At 41.0% G+C, this 23,859-nt stretch overlaps 1 protein-coding gene across 1 annotated transcript in view; it reads right to left on the bottom strand.

The window, feature by feature from the left end:
• Positions 1 to 23,859, bottom strand: part of cdh13 (cadherin 13, H-cadherin (heart)) — a 266,013-nt gene that overhangs the window by 195,702 nt on the left and 46,452 nt on the right. The window contains exons 3-4 of the mRNA XM_080475644.1: positions 22,383 to 22,496; positions 8,182 to 8,334 (exon numbers count right to left, since the gene is read on the bottom strand). Coding sequence (XP_080331770.1) covers positions 8,182 to 8,334; positions 22,383 to 22,496 — 267 coding nt within the window. The remainder of the gene's footprint in view (positions 1 to 8,181; positions 8,335 to 22,382; positions 22,497 to 23,859) is intronic.

Below are 23,859 nucleotides of genomic sequence, written 5' to 3'. Positions count from 1 at the left end.
CACCCTTCTTTACTTCCCCTCCGTTTTCCATCTCATTAACATTCATTTTCCCCCTAATTGAGCTTAATAAGAAAATAATGTTTGACATTAAATCCTTGTGAACATGTGGCCCAGCTGATCGCTGCGTCTGTTTGTTCTTCCACAGCAAATGTTTTACTTCGTCAGGGCTTTGTTTGTTTGCCTTGCTTGGTTCTGTGGTTCCCGTAATAGCCCACTTAGAATTCCCAGTTCCCATCTGTTTAAATCTGACCCCTTGCTGTTGTTCTGCTGAAGTTGGAGCTGCGCTTCCCTTCAATGTGTTTCACAAGTTTTGCTTGGTTTGTGGTTTTCCTTCGCAGTGATGTCGGCGTCCACAAATTCTGAGCTCAACCTCTAAATCTCTGAATGCTGCATTTAGATACTGAGCCAGTCAGCTTGAGCTATTTAATTTTTCTTAAGCCAGTGGCAATATTATTTTGATGTACAATGACCTTGTGGGGCAAGTAGTGGGTCTCCTGCCAGCTGTAATCAATCATCATCATATTGTAATATAGGAAGCAGTAAGGACGAAGGAAAAGAAAATGAGGAAATTGTATTTTCGAGTTTAATTTTATTGTACATCTACATTTGAATTTCTACAAAGTCATTTCTCTCTGTAGAACATTTTGTAAGAAAGTCACTGAAATATGTGTAATCTGAAAAAAATTGACTATTGGAGTTCGATAAATAGTATTTACAAACGTCAACACCTTATAATCGGTACAGGGATGAACCATTATATGTCAATCATAAAATCAGAAGACATTCTCTAACTTTAGCCTTTTTTAAGTGTCTCCTATTATTAAAATAAACATGACTTACAGGATTTAGACAATTGCCACTTGTTTTCTGTGTAGAGTGCTGATATTCAAGAACATTTTCTTTGTGTGTCTAATGTAAATACATCGATCAAGAGCACGAGCTGGGAATAGGAGATGCTTTGCTGAACACTGTGGTATTTATGCCAATATTGAGAAACACTACAATAATAAGAACCTATGCCCTTACTAAAAAATTACGTTTCCTGTATTTTGATATTTCCTTCAATTGACCCTGTCAAGGTGGATGGGTGGATGGATAGTACCCATGGTGCAACAGTCCTCTCTCAAATATATCAGGCAAGTTAGGTAAAGACATTCAGCAAACTACCGAAGTCTCTATATTGACAATTCACATGGAATTGACAGGAGCTGCTCTCAAATGAGTGGAAGATGAGTTCAATATTCAGTAGAATATCCACTGTATACTATATAAATAAAGGGATGCTTGAAGAAGGAGCAGGATGGTGTTGTTTTATGTTTCTTGATGGATAATAGACTTGGCCTTAACTGACATTTGCCTTTAAATATCACTTAAAGTAGATATATGTATCAAGATAATGAAACATGATTGCGTCTCAATGTGACTAATCAGGGCAATTGTTGACTAACTGAGAAGGCTGGTTCAGATATCAATGCATATAATTTGAAGAATTAGTCATTTTCTATTCGAATGATGAAACACAAAGACCAGAAAAGGCAGGAACAAAAGATAAAAGCTGGATTTTCAAACTAATAACAGGTTGTTTAACCATCCGGCAGGAACAGAAACAAAGTGTAAACAAAAGAGTGACATATTATCACAATTGTTCAAGTGAGCAGACATTCACCTATTAAGACGACCGGCAGACACAGAACAACACTGCTTGAAATTGTGTGCCTCCACTTGATAATTCCTTCCCATTTAGTCTTGCTAAATGGGCCACTACATTCACCAGTTTAATGTTAAATTTGTCTGTCTGCGGTTTGAACTGAAATGGTTCTTGGAGCTGAAAACAATTGTCGGCCGCAGCTGAAAACAAGTCTGATGAAAGTGGAGAAACTGAACCAAAATGACAGGTGTGAGCTGAACAACCAAAGCTGAAAGATGCTGAAAAGCTCTATAGTGCTGTGAGTAGCACAAAAGACTTTGCTTTTACAAGCAACCCCTTTCACATAAAATTAGTCATGAGAAGCAATGTAAATATGAAACAAACTTATCTGGCGTGTTCATGTGACGTCTAAAAAAAAAAAAAAAAAAAAAAAAAGGCTTGTGAAATATATTTCAAGTAGCAATGATTTGATTCTACATCTGAAGAGTTCATGTTTCATCCCAACACTAAATCAGACTCTAATAATAAATGTTACTGGGACAGTGTTTGAGGCTATTCCGATGGGATCCCTGCCTTACCATGGTGGGATAGTTTTGTGTGTCTCTAGGACCTCTCGAGCCACGTCAGCTTGAGTAGTAGTAGTATACTCCTGGTCGGGCCGCCCATACTGAAACAGGTCGACTGGTAGCGAACAGATGAAGAGTGATTCTCTGGTCCTCCGGATGGGGCTAATAACCCGCTCCCGTACAACCTGCATATTACGAAAACTGACAATAGCATTGCCACTGTACCCGACTGGAAGCAGAGGTACAAGATGTTAATGCCTGGTTGGATCAACGCAATGAGGCAAAGACTGACACTTAAACTGGCGATGAATTTGCTGTTGCCAAAAACGTGTTTGAAGATTGGACAGTGGAACGTCGGGATAAATGTGTGAGGACCACTGGGTACATTAAAAGCGATACAGTCCATAACAGAGTTCAATCACTGAAGGAAAAAAAAAAAAAAAGAACTCTGAAAAGACTTTCCGGCTCATACCTTTTTGCGATAAGATGAAGGAAAGAAAAACACAGCAGGCATGCAGCCAGAGTGTAAGGCAAGCACACAAGTACATGTACAGTATGTGCACAGCCAGACATAACAGCTCTGCCTTCTGGGATAACAGCCATCAGGTTGGAAATAACAATCATCATTAGTGATGGCCCAGATACACTGAATGGCATAATTGACGTTAGAAGTTAATTCATTCGATGCTTTTGAAATAATGGCATTGTAGGCTTGTTCTGTTTTTTTTTCTCATTGTAATGGAAATATTTAGCCACGGAATATCTTGCTTTAACGATCAGATAGTGAATTCTTTTTTTTTTTTTTTTGCCTTAGCAGAATAATTCCCATTGAGGGTCGGCTGTCAGATGCATAATCAAGTTAAAGGCATTAAGAGTGGGAGAAGCTGAATCCACAGCTTGTTTTCACTGATTTAATGTCATTTTATTAACATAGTGGATTGCTGTTAGATGTTGAGACAAGCTAAATTAAATCAAGCTCTCTGCACTAGGGCTGCCACAAACGATTATTTTCCTAGTCGACTAATCACCGATTATTTTTTCGATTAGTCGACGGATCGGATCATATATAAATTGAATGTAAAACATACAGCTCATCGCACCAGCATGAAGCTGCTCTTATATATGCTTGTAACAACTAGTTTAACCATGTAGCACAAAGTGCAAACAGCGGAGTAAAATAAGGAAAAGGCACTTGCCTAAACAACACAAAAATAAATACTTCAGGTTTATTTTTTAGGTTTTTACTTTCCTTAATTTGCCTTTGGCATCAAACAGCAACAATGAGGTAGGCACCTGTAACTAAGGAGTTATTAAAGTTTCGGTCTCACTGACTCACCCGGGTCTGGTATAACTTCCGGTGACATCACGGCTGACCCCGATTACCACTATTGCGCATGTGTGTCAAGGACAGAAAGGCAGACGCGGCAGTGGAAGGTGCTGCAGCAGTTTTGAGAGAAAAACAAAGATAAAAAAAAAATAGAAAATCGACGTGTCGACTATTAAATTAGTTGTCGACGATTTTAATAGTCGACATAATCGTGACTAGTCGACTAATCGTGGCAGCCCTACTCTGCACATAGCTCACTTGTCTCCTGTCTGACAGACTCCATAAGTTTAATTGTGGGTGAGTTTAAATCAAACATGAAAAAAAAAATCTAAGTTTTCACTTTGTTTCTGGGTGGCAAAATGAACAACAAATTGAATTAAATACATTGTCATTTTTAAGTAATTGGGAGCCTCTTGTGTCTCATTGGATTTAAGAAGTATCTCTACAACGATGGAAGTCGAATGATGATGATGACAAAGGAAAAGGAAGAAACAAGAAAATAATTAAAATTTGCAGATGGCCACAATCACGGTCCTTAAAATTGGATATTCAGTTCTTGTACCATAAAAAGCAAAAAAACAATAGAATGAATTTATAAAACGATACTAAATGAACTTCTGCTGACTACAGCTGTCGAGTCTGCTGATTCCAATGTCATGAGTGTTCTTTTCAGTGGTGATATGAAGTAATATGTCACTTGCTGTGGCTGTGATGAGCTGATAACATCATTATTATGAATTTAGTGGAGGAGTTTTGCATAAGTTTTCAGTGTCTAACATGTCATCCGTTGTCTTCAGCATTATCAGACTGTAATGTCATAATACACAAAAACTGCAAGGCTATGGCATGCCGTATGTCTTGATGGACAGTGCTTAGAGACAATCAAAGTATTTCTTGTAATTATTCGTACAGTTTGATGTTAAACAACAAGAGGAGCATCTATAGATTTTTCAGAGTCGAAATATTGAAGAGTTTGGTAGCTCCTTCTCACGCTGAGTAACTACAGTGAAGTGGACATCGTTTTCTAAATACCTTGTAAGCACACTTGTTTTATGAAACGAAAACACAAAAACCAATGTGCTTTCGCATGAAATGTCGTGTAAATGGGGCATTAGTTTTTGCTTCTGTGAACGTCAACACCACGGCTTTGGATTTGGGGACGACATGTGCTCTTTTTGACTGCTGGAAGACTAAATGTCTGGCTGTGTTCTGGATCATTGCCAGAGCTCTGACTAAGCAGGTAGGAAAACCTGCATGAAGGGAGCTGCAGTATGTGATGTGTGATGAGAGAGTGCAACAAGAGCTGTGCTGCATGCTCAGAAAGACAGAGTTTGATTTTGGTGCCGTTGTACAGCACAAATTGGCATGACAAGGCCAGGTATCTAATGCCATGTGAACCTTGAAGGTGAGCTGGTCATCCATCACAGCATCCAAATTCCGAACAGGTCTTGTGGGAGTGATTCGGCTTGACACGCGCTAGATATTTATCTGTGTTTGTATGCTGGATTTGGCTTGGATGACTAGAAGCTCAGTCACAGGTAGGATGAGCTGAACGTGGCAAAATACGAATTACAAATGGATCCATACCAAGAGTGACAGCTCATCTGGTGGAAAAGATAGCAAGAGGCAGGTGCCATCATCTAAGCAGTGCAAGAAGGAATCATGGGAGCGGATGGCTGCACCGAGCTGGACTGCTTCTCCTGACACACACAGGGGACCAAGTACTGACCCTGGAAGGACCCTTGAGGGTTGGTTGACACTTCTCCAATTCAAAGACACTCTATAAGAACTCCCCGAGAGAGGACATGCACCAACTGAAGGCAGCTCTTGAGATAGAAAGCTAAGTGAGAGAGGATAATTTATTTTTCAACCATGTCAGAGAAAACAAAAAGAACAACAACAGAGCTCCAGCCGACCATGGCAATAATGTCACATTTAATACAGAGTGCAGCATTGTGGGTGTGCATCTGTTGGTCGTCTCAGCTCATACCTGTTTACCTTGTGTCTATGCATAATATCATTCGCCCTGGTAGGATTCAACCCAACGCAGCCTCAATTGTTTTGAGATAGTCTCCTTGTAGATGCATGGGTTTTGTATGGATACTAATGCTTCCACACCCTCTGTGTTCTCTTTCGTTACCTGTGAGTCGGCTGGAATTTTAATCATCAAACCCAAGCTTGAATAAAGAGAGAAAGCATGCTGTATTGATCCCCTTCATGGAAATTACTTCTTTATATTGTAGCTTTAACTACACATGCGACCATGGTGCGATGCTCGGGTAGCAGTTGGGGTCAAAAGTCTTGCTCAGGGAGTCACAGCCTGTGAACTTCCGATCCCAAAGCCTGCTTCTCTAACCTCCAGGCCACCATGTCTCAAGACGGGTGTTGGTAGTTGTATTTATGTCAAATTGAAGCAGCAACTAGAGTGATAAAAAGTCTTTCAGGATTCCCCTTTGAACATCGCTCTAATTTAAGTGTGGGACCCCCCCCCCCCCCCCCCACTCCCCCACCCCTTTTCTTTTATGACACCATGGAGTTTCAAACTGGGAATAGCATCACGGTTTATGTGGGGATGATTACTTATTCAAAATATGATGATCATCACCGTTGCTCATTGTTTTTTATGAACAGCACTTTTCCATGAGTACAGTTTTGTGACTACTTTACCCACCTCTGGGTTTAATCAGCCAGCAAAATTGAAAACAGCTGTGTGGGTGTGCAGGGCCTTCAGCAGTACAACTGTTTTCACTGTATAGACCATTAAGCCCTGTCTTCCATTACTTGCAGTTTGTGCTCTCAGGCATAGCCCTCATGGCAGGACGACGAATGGGGGGTGGACATATGTCTCTGGAGTCATGTCAGACTTTCACTATATCATCATATACAGTTTTGTGCATTTGTTGGGTTATAACAGAGCTTTTAGAATGGTAATTCAAACGCGTTTTATAAATAACTCCTACACTTTCTTTAATGGATAATTCCAGGGCCTGAAGGGTAAATGGCAGGAGTGTTCACTGTACATGAGAGCAAAGCTTTTTACAGATTTGAGGTGGAGAGCTCATGAAGCTGAAAATATCTGTATGTAAGCCAGACTGTTAACTCACTGCAAGTCCTGCTATTCCAGAACCATATGTTAGAATTGCCCTGATCACCCAGTCACAAGCAGAAGCTCTGGAGTTAACTTACTGTCTGTCTTGTAGAGTCCCTGAAGAGTGCCAGAAAATAATATGAAACCGCTTTCACCGCAAGATCACTTCTTTCCATATTTGAGTCACTACATTGTTCATGTGCCTGATATTGTGTCATATTTCTTGTTGCAGCTCAGTTACTTGGTGTCAAAGCGGCTTGTAAACAACCTGAATCAGGCTGTAACCCCTGAAAGGCGTCGTCCTTGTTGCTCTGCCTCCGCTTTAGGAGACAAAAGAAATTAGATGAATATGTTTTTGCATGTCATTCTGTCTCTCCGCGCTTCCCTTGCTTGCTCTCTCACATCTGTTGTTATTTACAGAGTGATTTATTTCTCAATTTTTACAAAATCCAGCAAGCTTATCAACAGCTTGCACTCTCAAGTAGTTTGATTTCAGCAAAAAAGGATGAGATCAAAGGACTAACTGAGCACCCCTTTCTTTCGGTCTTTTTTGGGGAAAATGGTTTATATAGTGAGACACTCCTGACGGCATTAAAAATCCTAGAACGCTGAGGAGACCACTCACTTCTAAAAAAAGATGCAATCTTTGCTTAAATACACAATCAATAACAGTCAAGCTGTTTCAAAGATCGAAGCAATCTTTTTCTCAACTAATTTCAACGCCACTTTTAATACTAAGGCATACACCCACTAAAAATAGATTCCTCAACATGGCACATTTGTTCTACATAAAGCCATAGTGGGGGTGAGGGGAGTCATATCCCCACTGTGTAAAGTAAAGTAAAGCATAGCGTTAACCTCTCACCTCTTAAGTCAAACTAATAGGATTAACTCGAAACTCACGCGGATGCCACACACCTCCTACCACCCATCAAACTGTATATTTTGGTTCAATTGGAAATGTTCTATACTCAGAAAAAAAGTGTCAACCACAGATCCAAAAGAAGTAAATGATATTTGTTGACGGGGGCGAGTTAAAAGCTTTTTTGACAAAAAGTGAAATTTATAGCGAGTCGATAAAGTTCTCATAATTAGGGATGCACTGATAGCACTGTACTGGGTCTGATACTCCTGGTGGTACCCGGCAATTGTAATGTGATGTCATCTGTCAGCAACGCTGGCCGCAGGTAGACAATAGAGGATGGGCAATGTCAGTGGTTTAGACATTCTATAACAACATTTGCTCAGTCCTTGTATTGGTACTCAGTATCAACAAGCAGCTCAAGGTTAGTACTTGTACTCCTAAAAGTAGTTATCAGTGCATCCTTAATTACATCGTGTGTTCCAATAACTTCAGAGGTCTTTATTTCAACTGTTATTTTTTTTTGGACAATACAGGAAACCTCTGATCAGAACACTGCCGAGGAAAACTGAAAATGTGTCAACAACTCAAAGGGACAAAGTGTCCCCAGGTGGGTAGACGGGGGAAAAAAAAGAAACACAATCACAATGAGCACAAGGGCGTGCACTGGTATGTGTCACATATGCTGACCTGGTAGCTGTCAATGTCCTCCCGGTCCAGCGAGCGGCTGACTGACACGTCTCCCGTCTCTGTGTTGATGGTGAAGAGACCGATGGGATCCTGATCAGCACCGGGACCTGTCAGTCGGAAGATATGCATCCGAGACCTCTCCATTGAAATCACCTGGACACGCACACACAGAAATCACCAGCATTTCAGATTTAACATAATAAAAAATTATTTGACCTATTAAAGTATAGCATACCAACAACAAATACTCCCTATTAAAATAAGTTGACATTTGAGGAAAAGGAACACACTGTGCCTTGAATGGTGATGCAAATGCTTGATAACATCCAATTAAAAATGTTGGATGAGAAAAGACTTTGATTTGATTTCAGCAGTTGGTAAAAGTAACACATGTAAAACATGAACGTTGGTATCATCTCCCTCAGCAGTGGATGCCTGCTGTGACTACTCGCTCATGCGGCGTAGGATTATGTCTTAAATGAAGAAAGTGGAGCAGTTAAGTAAATATTTATAAAGAAAAAAAACCAAAAAAACAACAACTTTCAATAACTAAATGCTAATGTTATGTTGATTATGATTTTTGTTGTTAGGCCAGGGTAAAAAGACTTTAAACCAAACATGGCTTCATACAGTCGTGATGAAGTAGCACGCTGCCAAGTAACTTGGCTGAAAATTGTAATCTCTCAGGCAGGACTGATCTGACCCAGGGACTTTTTGGATAGATGCACTCACATGAGACTGCCGGAGGCAGCGGCGTCCACGGGCACCCCAGCAACAGGAACAGGCAGGTTTTGAAAAGAAAACAGAAAACAAAGCATGTTAGAGTCTCGTATCGCAGCTGAAACTGAAACCGAAGCCAATGACCTCGAGATCAGGGCAGATGGTTGAGAGAGAAATATGATAAAATGAGACACATTTGCCAATATTTGGAGCAGAGAAGAACTTCAAAGGTTTGTACACAAGCACAAAGAAAAACAGAGGATGCACAATGTGCCAGAATATTAGTAGAAAATTAGATTGATCAACGACAAAATATGTATTATTTAAGAGAAAAGCAAGACTCGCCCCCCCCCCCCCCCCCTCAGGTCAGCTTGTATTTGATATTGAAAGTTTGACAGGAAGGCTCATGTCCAGGACATAACCTAAGCCAGAAGACAAATATCTTCCAAAGAGACCTGAAAATATGCTTTTCTACTGGTCACTTTTCAAAGTGAACATTTCCATTTTAATCATGTACATAACACAAAAAGTATAATTCTCATATCTTTCATCTACCAAATACATAATAACAAGATTCTAACAGCTTAAGATAAAGGTGGGACACATATCTCATGTTGGAATCCAAGCTTTATGGCCTTTCTCGTGGGAGTTTGCATGTTCTCCCTTCCTGTGCGTTGGTTCCCAGCGCTCATGCATCAGGCCCCATTTTAATCTTCTTGAAATTGTACTGTTACCATAAATGTTTGTCTGCATTCAACACCAAGTGACTGGATGAAGTTGGAGCCTCCAAGAAATGACTTTGTTCTCTTTTATTTGATCATGGTTTTGTAGGTTCAGGAGAAAAAAAAAAGTTGTGCTTTCCAATTACGATGACTCTGTTTCACTCTTGGAATCTTTGGAGTATGCTAATGAGCTTTAAAGAGAACGTGATAAATTGTTAAATGAGAACGTTGGGTTTTCATCATTCCCATTGTTACGCCAGTATCCGTGACATCTGCAAGAACACACAGTGTTGTACCTGGGTCAACACCCCACTGGGCATCTGCACTGTCCCTGAAAGTCATGAAAGTAAACGGCTCCCTTGTGATTCCTCGAGTGATCAGAGAGGTGCTATGAGGTTCCTTTTAATGAGAAAGCCCTTCAATGGGTCGCCAGTTAAAATGAAAGCCTTTCCACTTCCTACTTGAAAGAGCATTGGACATAAGGCCATGATAGACAAAGCACGAATGCGTATGGCCTCTCTGGAACTCTCCACCATTTTTATGGATATCTCGCTTCGTCTTTTCCTTGTTCCTTGTCACTCTAGAAAATGTCCAGACTTGCTTTTTTGGAGACGCTTCCATTCACCACTCTCTACTCTTCAGCAAAGGTTTTGTGCTTACTCACTCTGTGCGTCTTGTTTGCTATACAAAGTGATGACTGCAGGTAAAACCTGAAAGTTGAAAAATAAAAACCACAGCAGTAGACATCAATAAACACGCACGCACGCACGCACGCACGCACGCACGCACGCACGCACGCACGCACGCACGCACGCACGCACGCACGCACGCACGCACGCACGCACACAATAAAATAGATCTGATCCTTCCTGCTCTTTACTTCATTCCTTGTTTCCAAATTGAGCGAAGCTTCCTTTGCCCCTAACTACATTGTTTTCAGCGTTTCTGCTATTTCCGGGTAAACGGACATCGTTTTCAAAACAAAACTTTTCTAAAGTGAAAATGGAAAAAACAATGTGTTTTCACTTGTTCATGAGGCCTGAGCGTCACTTTGTTCCCAATGGAGGTAACCTAACCATAGGTTTGTGAGCAGATGGGTGAATATAACAGACCATGTAAAGCATTTCAGGATTGTTGACGCAGTGGAAAAAAAGCATGATATGACTGAAATCTAAATAATAGTCGTTATTCATATGTTTACTTGTGTGCATAACTGTGGGCATACCCACACACTGAACACCTATGTACATTTTTTTTTAAATCTGCTATACTTTTGTTTCCAAGGTCTTTTAATACACAAGCTTTACTACATTTGTTGCAGAAAAGAGCTGGAGTCGTTGTTCCACATCTCGTTTGTGTGTGAAACCAACATCAAACATTTAGTTCATCATAGTGCATGTTCCTAGTCTTTCCACTCCTGTCAGCACCTAAATGCTAAGAACAGTCATCTCTGCCCACACTCACACAGGTGGCACTGTTGTCATGAGGTTCAGAGATATTTTTCATCTTTCATCAGACTTTCAGAAAGCACCTGCAGAGACTGGCAAACTGGGTCACATAAAGAAAACAAAAAACAAAATGAAATACAATGAGGTGCTGCACCAGTTGGATTCACAGATGGCTCAGCATCAAACTTTCATAGATGCGGGGGTAGCGGAGGAACAGAAATGGACGCACGAGAAGGATGGATGGGGGAGTGAGAGAGGAGGAAGCAAAGAATGTGAGCGAGAGAGAAAGAGAGACACTGATAAAGACACGGTAACTCCAGCTGAAGAGTAACCGAAGTGTCAGGAGAAGTTTAGACTGATTAGAAAAACCCTCTGTGGGGTAGAAGTGTGATTACACACACACACACACACACACACACACACACACACACACACACACACACACACACACACACACACACACACACACACACACACACACACACACACACACACACACACACACACACACACACACACACACACACACACACACACACACACACACACACACACACACACACACACACACACACACACACACACACACACACACACACACACTGATGTACATCCATCGTGGAGAAATGTGCACCCAGTGGTTTTGTCTCTACTGAGTCTGTCTCCCTCTGCGTGTGTGTGTGGGAGGACTGATGGGAGAATCTCACCTCTTTCTATCAGCTCTCATTACCAGCTGTACAGATATGAAAGACTTGGGGGCTCGTGATATTGCAAGAAGATGACAGGAGGTGTGGTGCTGCTCTATAACGCCAAACCTCCTCGGAGCTCAGAGAGAGAGAGAGAAAGAGCGAGAGCGAGAGAGAGAGAGAGAGGTCGAGTGCCAAAAGAATGGATCGGCAGCAGAGTGTGTGTGTGTGTGTGTGTGTGTGTGTGTGTGTGTGTGTGTGTGTGTGTGTGTGTGTGTGTGTGTGTGTGTGTGTGTGTGTGTGTGTGTGTTTTACGCAACAGTGTTTGTGTGTATTAAAACCTTAATAGTGCCTCCCATTGTTTGTGTGTCGATCAAGTGTCACGAGGGCACACAATAAAACTCATAAAAACTCTCGAGAAAATCTGGTGTGCAAAGCAAAGTGCGGCAAAGAAATTGTAAGAGTCAATCCCCCTCAAAAAATGTAATAGGTCTCATGCAAATGCATCGCCTGTATGGATGCAAACACACTCGACGGCGAATGAGGCCGGATTTCAAAAGCAGCATGTCTGCATTGTGCGTTTCTGAGAGAGAATATGTGGGAACATCTCTCGGTGGTGCTTCTGTTCTCCCTATCAAGGTCATATAGCCAGATGCGAATGACAATCACTGGCCATGAAAGGACTCCTGGGATCAGGCCAGAGAGTGTGTACTCATGCCTGCTTGCTTGCATGCGTGTGTGTGTGTATATAAGCATGCCAGACGAGAACCAGTGCTCGGCCTGATTGGCTTGCCACTCTTGTCTGTTAATGAGAGGGACGGGATGAGGTGGATAGCCCAGTGAAGACACGCATGGGTAGTGGCGTGCGAGTCCTCGATGCAGGGCAATGGGAAAACAATGGGACTAATTAATGCCCTTTGATTGGTTAGCCAGGGCCCTGCTAATCATTACCCATCAGCCCCCACATGCTGGGCCAATCAAAACAAGCCAGCGAAGAGCAACAATCAAGGGGGACTCTTTTAGGGTGAAAAAATAAAAAAAAAAGCTCGACGAGAGCGTTATCAAGCGTCGAGACTGCGTTAAGAGAGTCAGCTGGAGACGCTACAACAGGAAATTCTGCACTTGAAAACAGTGCAGTGTGTCCTTGTGATCCTATATGTGAGCTTGTTTATTGGCAACAGGCGTGGTTTGACTGAAAAACATCCATGCAGTCACTATTGAAGCTCTATATTTCAAGAGTCGATCAGAGAAACCTTTAAAGATGACACACACACAGTTGAATGGAAGCTGCAATATATCTAAAGCAGAGTTCAATTTAAATTGAATGCTCGCATTGGTTGAGAACAGTTTCGGCTGACTTGTGTTTGTGACCAGGCGGATGAGCCATCACTCAAGTCTTGCTTAAGCTCACACAAGGACAACATCTTTTCGGCAGTTCACACCCGACAAATCTGTTTTTTATTGCTTTTCCTCCCTTTTTTTTAAGCTGCTCTCATCAAAATGGATTTCACATCTGCCCGGTGTGTCTTGGGGTCCAAGCTTGATTTGAAATTTGCATCAGGCGGCTTTAGCTCACCGCCAGCGTGTATCCACCACAAACGGGCATGATTAACATGCTGAAAGACACACCGGAAGAAAAAGGCAGGAACTTTCTGGTCTTCCTAAGACAATTAAGGGAATCAATTAGACTAAATGACAAGGCCCGGAGGCTGCCTGCTTTTGCTAATGTTGTAACATGTCACAACAGATCTTACTCACTAACTACTTGGAAGCTCAGACGGAGTGCTGGTATTGAATGGCTTTCCATTACGAGAGTAGAAAATAAAAAGACAAAGACAGAGCAAGTGGGAGGGAATATGTAAAATAAAACCACAAAGCAGTACATGAAAGAGAGGAAAGGAAAAACACGTTTTAAGATGAGAGCCGCTACATAGAGGGCAAACACACAAAGCATTCAGACTGACAGACAGCAAATCAGGATGCACTGTGCACTGAACCAACGAAACGGAGGTGCGAGACACATCTATTCTCCGTACAATATTAGCTGAGGCTACAAACCAAGCCAGGCCCTCATTCCTCTCACCGCGCATGCTTTATTGGAGCTGTCACCTCAAGTCAGACAAGTTGCATTGATTTGTGAGCTGGACCCCGAGGTAAGGAAGTACAAGCACAGGTTGAATAACTGACAGCGTCGACGCGGCACAGAAAGCGAAGATAGCTTCACAGATTAAAACATTTGAGACTTTCTGTTGACACATCAGAAACTTTTGTTCTGTTTAATGAAGCTCCCTCGGAGTGCTTTGTTGCTACAGTGTGCATCTGAACAGAAACCCAAAAGACACACACACACACACACACACACACACACACACACACACACACACACACACACACACACACACACACACACACACACACACACACACACACACACACACACACACACACACACACACACACACACACACACACACACACACACACACACACACACACACACACACACACACACACACAAAAAGGTTGTTTTAAGTTTTTTTTTTCCAATCAGTCGAGACACTGAACTCATATGTCTTTTTTGTTTGTTTTTTTCCCTAAAAGGAGGTACAGGGGACTGAGGATCTGATTTACTGAGATCGTTCATGAAGCGCACTTTTGGTCTGCATGCTCTTCGCAGGAGACAAAATACCATCACGGACATCAAACACAAAGAGGAGTGGTTTAAAAAAAAATAAAAGGTTCTGAAAAGCTTCAGCCCCAGTTTACCTGAGGAGGATCTGCTGGAAATGATATCATGTCCGCAATTTTTTGGGTGATGGGATGGAGCACGTGTTGGTGGGGTAAGATATCGAACATAACGGAGGATTAAAGCAAATAAATATGAATTTGACACAAACAATAGTTGCGTGGAGCCAGCTGAGGAAATGAGCCCCAATATACTAACAGTGGCATTTCCTGCTGAAGTTTGTTTGAACAACCATTTAATACTAGTTGAAAAAAAACAACTTAAAACAACAACACAAAAACTATAAACAATGTCAATTGTCAGTAGTAACAGTAGTAGTAGTAGTAGTAGTAGTGGCCCTAAATCCTAACTACATTTTTTTTCTGCGTTTCTGTCGTCTCCGTGTAAACAGACATCGTTTTCAAAACGTATAAAGTTAAAACGCTAAAAATAATGCATTTTCACTGAAACATTGTGTAAACGGGGCCTAAAATGCGCCCGTTTGACTTTTTATTTCATGAGTGAGTGAACATGGGACCATGTTTTCTTACTTCAGTTCAAAAACTTGCACTTGAGCTTAATCTGTGCAGTTTCTGGTGGTGTCTCTCTCTCTTTGCCTTGTGATGGCCTGGGAACCAGTCAATGGTTGGCACGATATCGCCAATAGACAGCTATGATTGGCTCAGCACTTAATGAACCCTATGCCCTATTTATACAAGAACGATCTGCTGGGAACGGTATTGTTTTTGTTTCAGCAATGTTACAAAAGTCAGCAGCGTTTTTTGATAATGATCCCTGAAAATGCTGCTTGAATGTGTCTCTAATAAAATGGAAATTTGAACAGTTCAAAAGTTCAGTGCTTTCACTTAAAATCATTTAAACAATGCCCTGGCTGAAAAAAACAGTATAAAAGATGGATTTCTGGTTTATTTTCTTACCATAATTCCTGGAATTTGGAATTGGTACCTTCAGAAAAAAGACACTGTTTAAAGGTTCCTGGTTGGTCATCAGTTGACATTTTGGCAAAAAATGTGTCATTCATAATGTGGATCCATGGAAACAGATTTAAAAAAGGCAGGCAGAGAACACTATATTGCTGGAATCAGTGGAAGTGTATGAAACTAATTATTTTACTTGAACTCTGAGGTTACCAACCCTTCCTTTGCCAAACGACTATCAGGAAAAAGAAAAAAAAAACTACCCAAACTACTTGAGCCTGGCAGGCTTTTTTTTCACGTCCCCAGAGTATTTGGGAAGTCTTACAATTCATCCCACCAGCATCAAACGAAGTGGCATGTACTAAGAGAAACATTTAAGCATATCAGTTTCATTGCATGCTCCAGCTGCTGTGAGAGTTGTTGTGAGCTGTTTATGGGCCTCCAGGGGAGGGCAGGGGAGAGACCTCTGTATCAAAACAATTCCACAGCTAGCAGGAGGTGTGACATAAACAACAAGGTTCTTACCCTTCCCCCGTGAGTCCCACTGACAGCCGACCCACCCTCTCTTGCTCTCTCTCTCCAAGACACACACACACACACACACACACACACACACACACACACACACACACACACACACACACACACACACACACACACACACACACACACACACACACACACACACACACACACACACACACACACACACACACACACACACACACACACACACACACACACACACACACACACACACACACACACACACACACACACACACACACACATACAGTCATACATGTCAAATTATAGCCCGTTGCAATCTCAACTCTCCACAGCTCCTGACTGCTTATCTCTCTGGGAGAAGAAGGGCGTATGAAAAATGGATGGCTGCCATATGGAGGTGGTAGGTTGTATAGGAAGAGGAAAAACTATTGGTGTGGAAAATCAATTTCGCTACATCACCAATATATAGCTTCCCTTTGGTATAATAGTCCATATTAGCATGAGTTCTCAGGCAAAGCTCAATGTTGGAGAAGACAAGCGGACTTGACAGAAGGGAGGGATAAAAGAACGATGGAGACAATTTGCAAAGGAGAGCGATGAGACATGGGAATTGGGGATAAAATGAATTCCTTAAGGGAATAAGAGGAAGGAAAAGAAGTAATTGTATGTCATAACTTAAACACCATGCGCCCATGGCCAAACACTCATGTATCGGGCAGGAACCACAGCTGTTGCCAGAGGTGCCATCCCACTCCCGGTCTTATAGAATACTGCAGAAACCAGTAGTTTCCTTTATATTGTATATCAACACAGTCAGCTGACTTGCACTTCTCTTTGTCCCCGTTTAAACGACATCTCAAGTGAAAACGGATCATTTTTGTATGAGAAAAGTTTTACGTTTACACAGCAACAGAAACGGCAGAAATGCTGAAAACGAAGTAGTTAGCATGACAAGCCACGAGTTGCTGGATGTTTCTGTAATGAAACGGCGTTATAAACATTAACGAGGTCGAGTACACAGACATTCTTATGGACAGAAGACAAGAGTTGGATTAATGGTGACACGTATAGCTCGCCAAGCTGTACGTGAGCATAACCTCCTGTTCATTAGTTGTCCGCCAAACATATCAGCGGAAAGTCTGACAATTGCACAGTCACCATATTTACTCTCCTCTCCTCCACTACCACTACCTTGGTATCTCCAGTTCTTCAAGCAGCTTTACAGGAACCACACTGGGTATAGTTATAGTGTGAGCTGGAGGCACGGGCTTTGTGCCGTGGTCATGCTCTCTGGGGTACAATTATCTATTAGACGCACTGCTCAGTCTGGAATATCTATTCATGTTAGTCTCAGCAGGCATTAAGAGATGTGGATGATCTCTCAGTGTCCAATATTTGCAAGAACAAAGCTGACCGACATGCAGAGACAGATCAAGCTGTTATAATGAAGGGAAAGACAGTAAAGTCTTCCAAAGGCCTTACGAGGTGAGTATTTTGACCAACTGTTTGGTATAGGATGTTTCAAAAGAAAATAAATGAAAGAAAAACAGGAGGAGTCCCAAGTGATATGCAATGACACACAATTTATAATCTGCCAGGAAAATAATCCGGCTTGATTTATCTTTGTTGGCCTTTTCAATTGGGTGTAACTGGTCAAATTAAATCCCTAATCCGGGAGGAAATAATTATGAAATACAGCTTACTTATTTGGCAGTCTATGTAATATATTGCCACACAAATATTGCTTGATTTAAACTTTAATTCAAACTGCAGTTATCACAGTCAGCTTTCTGCTTGTCACAATAAATCACCAGAACAACTACTTGTCGTCAGTCAGGACTGGCATACATCAGGGGTGTCGTCATGAGGTGATTTCATTGTTTAACTGACTGAAATTGTTGTTTAACTATTACTTGCTTGATTTCTGTCAGGCATTTGTTTTTAAATAGGCATTATAAAATTCATATGGTTTGAAAGAATAATATACCTGGATGTCATCAGCATAAAGATGATAACAAATAGCATTGTAGTGTCTAATATTTTGGCCAAGAAGAAATATTTACAGCAATAAGACATCCAGAATAGATCCATGGTGGCTTGCTGTATCAGACGTTGCTCCATTCAGATAAACACTGAAGGCTGTAAACCATGAAAAGAAAACAATAATCCCAAACAAATCCTTAAGCCTATTAATCATGATACTGTAATCAATAGTATCAAAGGCAGAGTATCGATAGTAGATGTAATAGAAACTAGAAGTAAAACTGTTTCTGAAGAGCAGAAATCTGCAAAGAAAAACAAAAAACTAGCATTTTGAGATTGTTTGAATGTAAAGTGTGTTCTAAATAATAATAATAATAATAATAATAATAATAATTCAAAAAGGAGGAATGTTGTTGAATAACATGGCAGTCTTTTTTTGATCAAAAATGAACAAATCAATAACTTTACTTATCCATTTCAAGAAAGCAATAACTGCGTTGAAGCTGAACGTGTGTTGGTCTGATATATGATTTGAGAATGATACACTTATCATTGAAATCTGTCAGACCCAAAGACAGCTTTAGGGCTTTTAGAAGAGGAGAGACTGAAACAGACTTTATTATTGCTGCCTATAAAACAAAATTACATAGCATAAAAAAGAATTTGAAAAAAAAAAAGAAGCAGCAGGGTTGGTGGGCATGGTTATAACTGATTTATCACTATGAGAGAAATCAATTTTAGGAGTTGTTTTTCCATTGATTAAACTGTAAAAACGTAAAACAAAAAATAAATAAATAAAAAATGCTCCTTATGTTGTGAGATCATGAAAGGCAGTGAAGTCGTGGAATGTTAGCTCAACAGCGTTAATAAGCTGAGATTATCAGACAAAGGCTGCTGAACTTCACGAGCTGGAAAGACATTGCACAGAGATCAGTCAAAAACGCTTTAAACCGTGGATGCAATATAACACAAGTAAGAAACAAACAGAAAAGATAGGATTAATATTCACACTTAGATGTGCCAGAGCAAGCGAGTCACTGTTTTCTTTACATGAACACTCAGCCTTCATCAGCATATATCAGGGTTTTCTCGACCAAGCTGTGATGCTGTGATGACAAAGTCTTACATTCATTTAAACACCTTTCTTTAGTCAGATGACATTACACAGAAAGAGCTCACTTGAACAACCTCAATGTGGCTCAGAACAGTATTTTCCAAATAATTTGACCAGCAGCTACAAGCGATGAACTTTTCTTGAAGGGAGAGCGCCTCAGGAGTTTGCTCCGGATGTTTTGACATGAGTATAAATGCTGCGTCACAGAAGACCTGTGCTGCTAACAAGGGCGGAAATGAAAAATGGAAAGCACGGACAGCTGTGGTTGATTGATCCTGCGAGTTCATGACAGAACCTTATAACTACCAATTAGTTTCAATTAAACACGGTGTATGGTGGTCTGTAATAGGTGCATAAGTTGAGAATGGATGAATTCAACAAAATTAAATCTTCGATGAAAACTCGGGTAGCTATAAGGGAAAATGTCCACTACAACAGAACGGCTGCCAATGTTTTCCTGAGTTAAACTCTAGGGTCTTGTTCACATTGCAGGGAAATGTGACCCAATTCTGATTTTTGGTTCACAAGTGACCCATATCTGACCTGTTTGTGGCTGTGGGAAAGCGCCATTCCAATTTTTTTTTTTCACACCAGACCCAGGCCTCTTTCTTATGTGGTACCAATTTGGATATTTTTCTACATGCGACTGCTTCGTCACTCGACGTGTGTCTGACGTCACGGAGAAGCACCGGAGGAAGCAGCTCTGACAAAATTTCAAACACTGTTAAAGCTGTGCTCTCTTTTCACCTTACTCTCCTTCTTTCACTCGTCACATTGTCAAAATTTTGTCGGCTCGTATTTAACAACCACTGGAAAATGAACCTACACGGGTTGATCGGTGTTGCCAGATATGACGGGTATCCCCCAATAGGGGAGCCAAACTCTCTTACCTTTGAACTGTGTGTATTTCGTGCATTTGTGTGTTCTTTATTACACATATAATAGTTTTATGGTTTTAACATGATTCCTACACAGGCTGAGATTTGGGCCGGTTTTTATTGAGGCGTGTGGGTTTTACATTGTTTGGCCTGGAAACAGTGAGTCACATCTGGCAACCCTGGCGCTGACCGGCATGCCATGCGTAAATTGCGTGCTTGGAGTGACTTCACGTCGTCTTCTGCACTCTGGGGCCCGAAAACATCCGATCCAATCACGTTCACACGGAAGGCCGCGTTTGAAATGATCACGCAAAAAAAAATCGGAATTGAGCATCAAGACCTGCGGTGTGAACGTAGCCTAAGAATGGCTAAGGACCCCATCTCCAATCTCAAATTTTCCAAAACATCAGCCAAATGCCGGCAGAAACACCCACTCTAATAAACATATCAAATTCCGAACGCGCCAAATAAAATATTACAAAAAATGTTGCAGTTTTCTTGGATTAATTTAAATTATGGAAAGATCTTTATGCTTTTATATAAATTATGCAAATGTAACTTTGATAACTCGAGATCAGGAAAAGTGTTGGCTTCCCATCATTATCTCTGACACCCCCAATGAGTTTTAAACCCCAAGTTTGGAACTTCTTTAGTACAAGACTGAGACAGAGACAAGATTTCAGTTGGAAGTTCAATGTGATACCAAAAAGTGTGATTGATTATTTGCTGTAAAAGACACTGCAGTTAAGTTTGGCTTTTGAACTAGGTTCATGCAATAAACCCCTATGAATTAGAACATTTAGACCCACTGATAATAGGATAGAGCAGGACTGTTTACGAAAAGCTAAACCTTTGAAGCCGTTTTCAAAAAGTAGAATTTTCAGTGGATCCGAGCTCCGTTGCTATAGAGAGGCTCTGCAGAGTGTTTCATAAACTGCTGATCTACTAAGATTTCCATGTACACAACCTTCTCTCAGGTTCAGAGAGGAGGGTCGAAAAAAGAAAAATACCCACGAAGTGTCTGTTCTTTGAAGGAACATGCAATGTCAGTAGAGGACAGACAAGCAGGTTTGAAATGATGAAATGGAAAGTAAAGGTAACTTAATTAACCACACGTTTGCAATCACAGAGAACACACACAAAAAAACAAAAAGACATCAGAAAAGACAGCACGTGAACTCTGAGGTAAATTTGGTGCAGAAGGCAGCGAGGAGCTGGAAAGTCAGGCTCCAACTCACACAGCCTTACACACATGGATAATCGAGTGGTGGGAAAACATTGGCTGGTGTGCCAACTCAAAATATCTCCTGCAACATTTGGCTCATGTGGTCAGTATTTGACATAAACAACATGAAAGCACGAATCAATCCTCATATCGATAGTTCAGGCTACTGCTGGTGGTGAGAGGGTGGGAGGGTTGGGATATTCTGTTGGCAGAAATTGACATTTAAACGCTGCAGTGTGCCCATCTTCTTATAGCTACTTTCAGCGGGATAACGCGCCGTGCCACAATCATCTCAAGAGTGGTTTCTTGAACACGAGATTGAGTTCACTGCACTCAAACGGTCTCCGCCAGTTCCAGATCTAAATCCAGCAGAGGCCCTTTGGGCTGTAGGGGAACAGGAGATCAAATCTCGAATGCGCAGCTGACGAATCTGCGGCAATCGCATGTAGTTATCATGTCTATATGGACTGAGATCTCTGAGGAATGTCTCCATGTTGATTTTCTGCCATATGTGTATGGTCTCTGAAATGTGGTTGATTAAATATTAGGAGTTGATCGCCTCGGGGTAAACAGCTGGTAGTGCTAATTCTCTACTCATTGCAATTAAGCCATGAATGAAGAACGGGGCATATTATATCGATGGAAGAGGGAAAATCAAACCTTAAATGTGGAAAAATTGCCTTGAAATACTCACGGAAATGTTTAATGACTCAAGGTTATACTGTATATGGAAACCTGGAAAGATCCTGATTATCATGCAGGATATATAAGATAAGAAAGTCGTTTTTGATTAAAATAGCTTCATGTATAAAACATTTCATGACCAATGACATATTGAAATAAAAAACACCAACTGAGTGAGTTTCAGCATCATAGATTGTAGTTATTACTTGCAATGTTTTCCTCAAATGGTGTATTAATTGTGTGTTGTTGCTTCTCTGTGCTAATAGAAAAGTATGTATATATCCAGATTATGTTCTTTATTTACTTTTTTTAGTGTGACTAAAATCATAAATATCCAAATCAAACCAAGGGGGTCACATTAAAAGTCCTAAAGATTTATTAAATAATGCAATATTGAGAATCAATATTTGGTTCTGGAACCTGGGTGGTTTCCTTCTGCCTTAAATTTACAACCATCCAAATCAATTTTTATGGCCTGCTTCGAGACATAAAGTTCGTTAAAAATAAATAAATAAATAAAAGAAAAGAAATAAAACTGCATTGTATAGTCAGACAATGTATTTCTTACCTTGCCAATGACCCTGGGGAAGGGACGTCTCAGGTTCTCAGTTACAATCATTGGCGGGACCAGCAGAGATCTCTTGGCTCTGTGTGACGACTTCTGGCCAACACTGAGGATATGCTGAAACACAAAGGTGAAAAAAAGTTTGACAAGGAAGCGTACAATTCTAACTATTCCTAAATTACTTGTTAGCACTTTTCTACTTCCAGCAATTATCGTTAAGCCTACCAACCACAGAGCAATACACACAAGCACGCACACACACTGAGCTGTCAAGTATGCATTGAAAGTCAGTGTAAAAGTGTTGACACAAACTCTTGGAAAGATTCCCATTTTATCTTTTTTCTTTCAAAGAGGAGTGATCCATATAAACAATATAATGCAAATTGGCAGAACACCTGCAAGCGGGCAAGAAACACCATATGCTTCACACGCTTGTGTAGATGAGGAGGGCAAAGGGAAAATTCTCCCGGCAAACAAGAAATAAGTGTCTGGGCTGCTGTTCCTGCAATTTAATGTATTTTCTTTTCTTTTCTATTTTTTCTTTTTCTTTACCCAGGCTGTTAAATAAAGGGAGGATATAGAAGTGAAGAAAAAAAAACAAAACAAAGGCAAACAAAAGAAATGGCAAAAATGAAGAAACGAGAGATGACAAGGTTTTGGCGAAGCAATTGCATTTTTCAGGCCGAAGGACCCATTCTGTGATGCAGTTTTTGCTCTTGAGAACACAAAAGCATAATCTAATTTCATCTTCCTCCCTATTGCTGTTGTGAACAAAAATGTTTTATTTCACAGTGTAATACAGTGAAAAATACCCCCCCCCCCTCCGGCCGTCCACTGAAATCCCAGTTTGGCTCTTTCTGCTTGGATGTTCACAAAATGAATGCCCGTCACTAACGCCGTGAACGTCAAGGATGAAAATCGAGGCTGCCGACATCGAGGGAAACACAATCTGTTGATAGTCCACCTACATGGACAGAAGCCGAAGAGCATTCACACCCAGAAATACACCCTAAGCGTGTGCAAAATACTTTATCCAAATTAAATGTCTATGAAAGCCACGGCGAAGAGGACTACTGTATCAGGGTTTTCTGAGGCAAACGTTGGCGTTCTTCTCAATGGACTCCAGCATGTGCAGAAGAATTGTTTACTATGGTCGTGGTCCTCATGCTCAGCAACAGTTGTTGTCATTCAAACGGACACCCAAACCTCCTCAAATATCAAACTGTTAACTGATGTTTGCTTCTTTTCCATCCTCATTTGATCATTTATATATCTGGGAGGGTGTTATGTCTCCTTATTCATGCATTTGTTTATTTGGAAAGCAGATCCTGGACTTTACAATTATTTCCAAGCAGAGGAGCACGGTTCAATGAGCCATGCTGCAACCCCCCCCCAAAATAATCATAAGTCAGGTCAGAGGGAAAGCAATTACCTGTCGCGAGAGCTAATCTCCCACCTGCTTCTTGGCAACCCAAGGACA

This window comes from Lipophrys pholis (assembly GCF_963383615.2).
Source record: "Lipophrys pholis genome assembly, chromosome: 11".
In the NCBI taxonomy this organism is placed as follows: domain Eukaryota; kingdom Metazoa; phylum Chordata; class Actinopteri; order Blenniiformes; family Blenniidae; genus Lipophrys; species Lipophrys pholis.
The sequence above is the reverse complement of the archived record's forward strand: the minus strand, read 5'-3'. Positions and strand labels throughout refer to the sequence as shown.